The 9028-nt window shown below is 48.8% G+C and overlaps 1 protein-coding gene across 1 annotated transcript in view; it reads left to right on the forward strand.

Moving 5' to 3' along the window:
* Nucleotides 1–8790, forward strand: part of LOC132586766 (ras GTPase-activating protein 4-like) — an 81118-nt gene extending 72328 nt beyond the window's left edge. Inside the window, exons 17-21 of the mRNA XM_060258857.1 lie at nt 812–949; nt 3166–3301; nt 5048–5168; nt 5984–6048; nt 7893–8790. Of these exons, the coding sequence (XP_060114840.1) occupies nt 812–949; nt 3166–3301; nt 5048–5168; nt 5984–6048; nt 7893–8029 (597 nt within the window). The 3' untranslated portion in view covers nt 8030–8790. The remainder of the gene's footprint in view (nt 1–811; nt 950–3165; nt 3302–5047; nt 5169–5983; nt 6049–7892) is intronic.
* Nucleotides 8791–9028: the final 238 nt, after the last annotated feature.

Here is a 9028-nt window from a genome sequence, read left to right on the forward strand (position 1 = left end):
GGGGCAAGGCAGGGAAGTTCCACTCCATTAGTAGCAATCCCTTCTCTCAGTGGCAGCTGCTGGTTTCATTTGCCATCGAAACTGGAATTGTGGCACATGACGTTCAAAATGAAAACAAATTGAAAACAAATCAGCCAGTATCATAATGCCCCTGTATAAATCGATGGTGCGGTCTCATTTGGAGTACTGTGTGCAGTTCTGGTCGCCGCACCTCAAATAGGATATTATAGCATTGGAGAAAGTCCAGAGAAGGGCAACTAGAATGATTAAAGGGCTGGAGCACTTTCCCTATGAAGAAAGGTTGAAACGCTTGGGACTCTTTAGCTTGGAGAAACGTCGACTGCGGGGTGACATGATAGAGGTTTACAAGATAATGCATGGGATGGAGAAAGTAGAGAAAGAAGTACTTTTCTCCCTTTCTCACAATACAAGAACTCGTGGGCATTCGATGAAATTGCTGAGCAGACAGGTTAAAACGGATAAAAGGAAGTACTTCTTCACCCAAAGGGTGATTAACATGTGGAATTCACTGCCACAGGAGGTGGTGGCGGCCACAAGTATAGCCACCTTCAAGAAGGGTTTAGATAAAAATATGGAGCACAGGTCCATCAGTGGCTATTAGCCACAGTGTGTGTGTGTATATAAAATTTTTTGCCGCTGTGTGACACAGAGTGTTGGACTTGATGGGCCGTTGGCCTGATCCAACATGGCTTCTCTTATGTTCTTAAAATGCTCTCAAAGAGACAGAGAAGTGCAGTCTAGGAGTGTGGCAGAGTCTGGGTTCTGATTGTTTGGTTTTGCTCCTTTCCAGAAAAGCTCCTTCATTGCTCTGGCCAACATCCGGGCAGCCGAAAAGGTGGAAGAGAAAAGCTTTGGCAGCTCCCACGTCATGCAGATTGTCTACACGGATGAGGCTGGGCAGGCGCAGACAGTTTACCTGCAGTGCAAGGTTCTGGCAGCCAGAGATGGAAGGTGGTCCGGTTTGGGTTGGGAGGGAAAAGCTGGAGCAGCCACTGTGGCAGAGGTGGGCCATGTGCAGTGCTAGGGAGTCCCAACAGGCCTCCCTCCCAAAATGTGCAAGAAATTCTGTTCACGAGAGCCTTGGCCACGTGACTCTTTTTTATTTATCCGTCTTCCAAACCTTGGCAGGACTAGAGAGTCCGAACGAGGACTTTTTTTGAGCAGGGATGCACAGGAACACAATTCTGGCTGGCTTGGCATCAGAGGGTGTGGTCTAATATGCAAATGAGTCCCTGCTGGGCTTTTTCAACAAGAAAAGCCCTGCGTGAAACAATGGTTGCGTCAGGGGATGTGGCCTAATATGCAAATGAGTTCCCGCAGGGGGGGTTAATACAAAAAAGCCCTGGTCAGAACTCTGCTTCACTTTCTCAAATGGTAAGAGGAGTGTGTGTGCTTGCAGAGGGGAGGGCATTTGGAACGTGGGTCTCCAAAACCGACATCCAGCCTTCTTTCTTAACCTTTGTTAAGTGTTATGTCTGAATACCTAAACTAGGGGTTCCTAGCACGGTGCCAGCCAACATCTTTCCTGGTGCCCACCAGGTGTTTTAGAAAGTGGGTGAGGCCAGGTGAGGCTTTTGCTCAGCATGGCTTCTGATTGGCAAGAACTGGTTTGGTGTAGTGGTTAAGTGTGCGGTCTCTTATCTGGGAGAACCGGGTTTGATTCCCCACTCCTCCACTTGCACCTGCTAGCATGGCCTTGGGTCAGCCATAGCTCTGGCAGAGGTTGTCCTTGAAAGGGGAGCTCCTCTTAGCCCCACCCACCTCACAGGGTGTCTGTTGTTGGGGAGGAAGGTAAAGGAGATTGTGAGCCGCTCTGAGACTCTTTGGAGTGGAGGGCGGGATATAAATCCAATATCTTCTTCTTCTTCTTCTTGGCTGTGCAGATGTTTTAAAATGTTGCTTTGGCCGCATCTGACACCATTGTACAAGGATCTTCTCTGCGTGACTAACTCAGAATCTTTCGCCAGGCTTTCAGCTGAGGCAATGGCCCTCATTTTTTACCAGCCTCCCCCCCTCGTTCCATCCCAGCACTGCAAGATCTGCTGCACCTTGGACAATAGGTCACATCTGTGAGGCAGAATTCTGCCATCTTAGTCTTTGCAATCTTAGGTTTTATGTTTTTTAAATTTGCCTTTTACTGTTTTTACTGTTGACTGTTTTTACGATGTAACCCACCCTGAGCCTGTTCTACGGGAAGGGCGGGCTAAAAATGGAATAAAACAAATAAATAATCGTAGAGCTGGAACGGACCTCCAGAGTCATCTAGTCCAACCCCCTGAACAATGCAGGGAATTCATAAATACCACCTCCCCCCCCCCCACGCACACACACAGTGACCCCTGCTCCATGCCCAGAAGTTGGCAAAAAACCTCCAGGATCTCTCCCTGGCCAAACTGCCCTGGAGAAAAATTGCTGCCTGACCCCACAGTGGTGAGCAGCATTTCCCTGGGCGTTTAAGAAAGGGCCATGAGAACGAAGCATTGACGCAGCCCTTCCTGCCCTCCTTCTCATGATCTGCTGTCAGGTGGCCATCTTGCCTGTTTAAAAACCTCCAAAGGAGGAGAGTCCACTATCTCCCGAGGAAGCCTGTTCCACTGAGGAATCGCTCTGTCAGAATGTTCTTCCTCACGTTTATTCGAAAATTCTCTTAATTTCAATCCGTTGGTTCTGATCTGAACTTCTGGGGCCGCAGAACGTAACGCTGTGGCAATCAAGTCGTAGCTGGCTCTGCCCCCTGCTTTGTGGCAGCCATTTTGTTTTGTGGCAGCCATTTTGTGGTTGCTCCCACCATGCTGAATCAGAATTCCAAGGGTGCCCGCAGGCTCAAAAGGTTGGGAAGCCTTGACCGAAACTTTGCTTAGGAATGGCATGCATTGTACTAACCATGGTTAAATGTTAATGGCTGCACTGAGCATCCCTTGGTCCAGGCAGTTCCATTGCCTCTCCTTGTGGTTTCTAGGAGGCAGGAATTAGCTTGGCAAACTTCCCTCTGTGTCTTGGATCTTAAGCAGGGCTAAGTCAATCAGATGATGAAACTGTCTTAATATGGCAGAGCTATCCCCACAGATAACAATGTGCTCTGTCCATGTCATGCTGGCTTGCGCTTAACTGGGCATTAATTAACTATCCTGTGTTGGTTTTCAGTGCGTCAACGAGCTCAACCAGTGGCTGTCAGCCTTGAGGAAGGTCTGTGTGAACAACACAGGGATGCTGTGCTCCTACCATCCGGGCATCTTCCGGGGAGAGAAGTGGAGTTGCTGCCACCAAAAGGACAAAACAGGTAGTGCATTCTTTGCCGTTGTATTACTCCGATGAACTGAGAGCCAGTGGTTTAGTGCTTAGAGTGCTGGGCTTGTAGCTGGGAGACCCGGGTTCCCCACTGTGCCATGGAAGCTCGCTGGGTGACCTTGGGCCAGTCACACACACTTAGCCTAACCTTCCTCACAGGGTTGTTGTGAGGATAAAAAGGAGCAGAGGAGAATGACATGAACCACTTTGGATCCCCATGGGGGAGAAAGATGGGGTAGAAACCTTATTTAGTTCTGCAAGGCCTGTGAAACAGAAACATTTTACCAGGCATGTGGTTGAGATGGCAGGACTAACCCAAAGTCACCCAGCAACTGCATGTGGAGGAGGGGGAATCAAATCCATTTCTCCAAAATTGCATCAATTTTATTAGCAACTGCAAAAATGTCTTTGGCCTATAATTGGAAATCTCCTAACATACCATCCCTAACTACTTGGAGGAATAAGATTTGGGAATGCTTTATTCTTAATAAACTAGCTTACTCAAGCAAAGATATGCCCCCTACTCTGTATGAAAAGAAGATCGTAGGTTTATGGTACCCAGTGGGTGACCTGTTCGATTGAACAAAATATTCTCCCTAGGAATGTTATGCATCAGAACTTGATTTATTTTTGAACAGTTGTATGTTATACACTTAATATACCATATTTTTCGCACCATAAGACGCGCTTTCCCCCCGCAAAAAAGTGGGGGGGAAATTGTGTGTGTCTTATGGAGCGAAGGTACCGGTACCTACCTTCCTGGGAGGGGGGGGGGTGATCCGCTGCCTCCGCCTCTGATCCCGGCGCTTCCCTCGCGCCTGCCTGCCTGGCTCCAGCTCTGACACTTACAGCAAGCGCCAGGATCGCTCCCTCTGCCCTCCGATCCCGGCGCTTGCTGTAAGCATCAGAGCTGAAGCCAGGCAGAAAGGCACGGAGGAAGCACGCTGCCCCCTCCCCAGCCGGCGCTCGCAAAGCGCTGGGTTTGCGGAGGGGGCGGGTGCTTCCTCCATGACTGCCTGCCTGGCTTCAGCTCTGATGCTTACAGCAAGCGCCGGGATCGGAAGGCAGAGGGAGCGATCCTGGCGCTTGCTGTAAGCATCAGAGCTGGCAGGCAGGCACGGAGGAAGTGCCGGGATCCGAGGCAGTGGATCGCCCCCCAGGAGGAAGGTGCGTCCTATCGTCCGGAGCGCCTTATGGCGCAAAAAATACGTAGTTATTAATAAGCAACTTACTTCTGTATGTATCTCTGCAACAAGAAATAAAAAAAGCTTGAATTTAAAAAAAAATCCAGTTCTCCAGATTAGAGTCTGCCACTCTTAATCACTGGCTCGGTTTTATAAACCACACAGTCACACAGGAAACCGGTCCCTGGTACCAAAAAAGTTGGGAACCGCTGGTCTAGAGGTATCCACTACAACCCACTGATGTGGAAATCCAGTTGTTCCGACAGAATGGAGGTGCTAGCTGGAGTCAGCCGTTTCACTGTCGCTTCATCAGATACCGGAACAAGGACAAATATAAGCACACCATCCAATTCAATACAGGAAAAACCAACCATCGAGTCAAAGGCTAAGCTGGCATAGCCCCACCTGACCCCGCCCACTTGGCAGGCACCGCTGTTGGCGGGAGTCATGGCTCCCATAGGCACCACTTTGGATATCCCTGGTCTGGGTTTGAGCGTTTAAAGAAAACTCCCTTTTAAAAAAGAAAAAAAATCCCTCCCTCCTTTTGCTTCTAGGTCTGGGCTGTGACAAAACTCGGCATGGAGTTACTCTACGGGAATGGAATGACCCTTTGGACCCAGATTTAGAAGCTCACTTGATATTCCGGCATCTCCTTGGAGTCCGAGAGGCGATGAAGTAAGTTGCCCCTGAATTGCTGTGATGCGCTTGGGTGGCTTTAGAGGTGATGCTGCTTGCACCCCATTGAGCTAGCTGGGACCGACTTCCCAGCCCCCCCGCCTATATCAGGGTGGGAATATCCTCTAGTTGCAGATTATGGAGTGCCCTACACCTAACAAGTTGAGGGCTAATTTAGACACCCCTTTGCTTAAAAATATGGAATTGCTAAACGTGTGAGCCCAGGTGTCATGGATGCTATTGGATACAAACGATCGTGTCACCCTCTCAGTGGCAAAATTCAAAGGCGCAATAATCAACTATAAGAAGCAGGGTAAGGTTTTACAGTGTAATTGAGTAAGGTCTTTAAAATAACTGAGTAAGGTCTTTAAAAATAATTTTTGGTTCTAACTTCTGCTTAAGGTAATAGCTGTATGAGCAGTAGTAGATAGATGACAGACAGACAGATAGAGCTTTTTTTGTAGCAGGAATTCATTTGCATATTAGGCCACATACTGCTGACGTAGCCAATCCTCCTGGACTTTACAGTAGGCCCTGTAATAAGAGCTCTGTAAGCTCTTGGAGGATTGGCTACATCATGGGGGTATGGCCTAATATGCAAAGGAGTTCCTGCTACAAAAAAAGCCATGGATGGATAGACAGACAGAAGATGGATGGATGGATGCAGACTAACAGTGCTTGAAATTTACTAGGTGCTATTCAATAAGTGAAACTCCTGGCCATCCACTTGCAGTTTGGAGGATACCAAACCCTTTGGAGCTGATTTCACAAGTGATAATTGGGGGGGGGGGGGCTGTTTTGTTCCATGTCTGCAGGGAAAAGTATCTGGAATTGCTGACACTGGAGAAAGGAGAGAACTTTCCTCTGAACCAAAGTGAGGGTATGACTCTTAAATTACTGTTTAAAAGGAGAGAATGCTGCTGGGATTGATGGACTTGGTGTGGTGCATTTGTTTATTAGGATATTTCTACTCAAGTGTGGGAGATACTTCCATCATTGTTCTCCTCGCCTCCATTTTATCCTCACAACAGCCCTGTCAGGTAGATTAAGCTGCAAGAGAGTGGCTGGTCCGAGGTCACCCGGCAGACTTCCATGCCCGAGTGGGGATCTGAATGCTGGTGTCCCAGATTCTCGTCTCCCCATGGCAACACACTGTTGCTGAACTGCTAATCAAGAGGTTCTTGGTAGGAACCTCCCTTCTGCCCTGAGCCTGCTAGGCAGCCTGAAGCCCAGACACCTCTGTCAGTCTCTTGCCTTGAGACAGTTTGGTGTAGTGGTTAAGAGTGCGGGCTCTTATCTGGGAGAACCGGGTTTGATTCCCCACTCCTCCACTTGCACCTGCTAGCATGGCCTTGGGTCAGCCATAGCTCTGGCAGAGGTTTTCCTTGAAAGGGCAGCTGCTGTGAGAGCCCTCTCCAGCCCCACCTACCTCACAGGGTGTCTGTTGTGGGGGAGGAAGGTAAAGGAGATTGTGAGCCGCTCTGTGACTCTTCGGAGTGGAGGGCGGGATATAAATCCAATATCTTCATCTTCTTGCCTTGGAAAACCCCAAGGGGGCAAACAAAGGCTGCAAGTTGACAGCACTTTCTTCCATGGCTCTGTGCATCTGGGGTTAGGAGCCAGGGTTAAGCATTGACTCCATGCAACAGAGTGCCATCTTTTAGGAATTTAAGCACTGCATTTGGGGCATACATACAGCCCCGTGGCGCAGAGTGGTAAAGAGATTAGAGCCTTGCGGGACCTCTCCCAGTTCCATAAGGCATGTAAGACAGCCCTATTCCGGCTAGCTTTCGACTAAAGGATACCTAGAGCACTGAACACCATCAGACATTAACAACATTAGCACCAAACTGTTTTAATTGTTATTTATTGAATGCTGAATGTTGTATATTTTAATTGTATTATAATTGTTTTATTGCAATTTTATTCCTTGTGAGCCACCCTGAGCCTGCTTCAGCGGGGAGGGCGGGATATAAATCTGAATAATAATAATAATAAAGCTGCAGTACTGCAGTCCTAAGCTCTGCTCACGACCTGAGCTCGATCCCAGTGGAAGCTGGGTTCAGGTAGCTGGCTCAAGGTTGACTCAGCCTTCCATCCTTCCGAGGTCGGTAAAATGAGTACTCAGCTAGATGACTGCGGAAGGCAATGGCAAATCACCCCATAAAAAAGTCTGCCGAGAAAACGTCGTGATGCGACGTCACCCCAGAGTCGGAAATGACTGGTGCTTGCACAGGGGATTACCTTTACCTTTTATATGTGGGGTGTAGCAAAGAACGAGTCAAGCAGTCGGTCTTCAGGCCGCAATCATGAGCTGACCTGCTAGGGTCTTCCCCTAGCCTTTTATTGAGTCATACAAGATAATCATGAGTCATTGTCTGAGGTGGATAGCTGACATATACAAAACTCTTTAGTCAAGACCTGCAACGTGCTCGAGAGCAGAGACCAGATTATCATATTTACTGAACTTAGTGTTTTTCAGTGGGTGATCACAAAGTCCGCTTGCCTGGTTCCCTATTTCAGGTGTGCCTGAAAGGTCAGGGAGCCAGGCAGAGCCACTACAGTGGGGCACACAGCCCCCTTTCAAGTCTTGCACTGCCTGGCTTCCTCCACCCAGCAGAGCTGCAGCAGGTACTTCACATGCAGGGACCAAGCCCCCTGCTCCATTGCACTGTGCTGTGAGTAGCTCATTTCAGCCCGACTCATCTCTCTTTTGTGCTGCAGATCTCGAAAATGCCGATGGACCCACCCAGCTTTTCCGAGTGCTGCAGGATCTGGAGGAAGCTCATGACAAGGAACTCTCCCGCTTGAGGGATCTGGCCAATCAAGAGCGTAACTGCCTGGTGGATCTGCAGACGTGACTTCAACACAAACGAGTCGTTCGGGCCAGGCCCAATTCTGCCATGTCCATCGGAACTGTGGCCAACTTCCTGGGACTGAGTCTTTCTGGACTGGCACTCACACGCTGGGGTGGGGTGGTGCTTCTTAGAAGGCCCAGAAGTTGGACCACTCCTAGCTTAGCATATAGAGTGAGTTGCCCCCGGTGTGTTCTCAGAATTGAATTGGAAAGAGTGAGTTTTCCCCGGTGTGTTCTCAGAACTGAACTGAGATAAAGAGACTCACTGATCTGTTTTTTAAAGCCACCCAAGCGAATGGCCTTTGATTACCCGCGTTGTGATGGCAGACACTGGCTTTGATGGTTTTAAAATGCCAGCGGACAACCTTGTGGAAGAGAGGTCCATCAGTGGGTTTTAATCACAATGGAACCTTCATATTCAGAGCCAGTATATCTCTCTGATGACCAGTCGCTGTGTGGGAGACACCTACAACAGGAGGCTTCGCCCTTTGTGCTTCGCTTGTGGGCCTTGCAGGCCATCCAGCTGACTGCTGTAGAAACTGGGATCGTGAACTAAATGGATCTTTGGAGCAATTTTTTTTTCTGTATTGTTGCATAGCTGAAGATGAATAAACAAGTGCTTGTTGCCGTCTGGCTAAAAGGCACAAGAGAAGAGACATGGGGGCTTCAGCCATGTGTGTTTGAGGGGGGGGGGGGCCTGCATGGAACTCACCGCTCTCCAGGCTAAAGACACTCTGAATGCACAATAAAGCATTTTTAGCAGGCGCTCCAATTCGTGTCTGACTCTGTAGCCCACCACTCCCACCGTACCCTCAGCCCCAGTTTCAGGGTTTAAGCAAGGTGGAGTCAGTTGATTTTTATTAAAGCTTCATAATATGGGAGACTGCACGGGTCCCTGCTATGAAATTGTCCACAATTCTACAGGGGTTCAGTCCATAGGCACTTAGAATATTGAGAACCACCAGTGGTCTATAGCAAAATGGCTGTCGTGGTTGGGGTGGTG

Source organism: Heteronotia binoei, chromosome 18, assembly GCF_032191835.1.
Source record: "Heteronotia binoei isolate CCM8104 ecotype False Entrance Well chromosome 18, APGP_CSIRO_Hbin_v1, whole genome shotgun sequence".
NCBI lineage: Eukaryota > Metazoa > Chordata > Lepidosauria > Squamata > Gekkonidae > Heteronotia > Heteronotia binoei.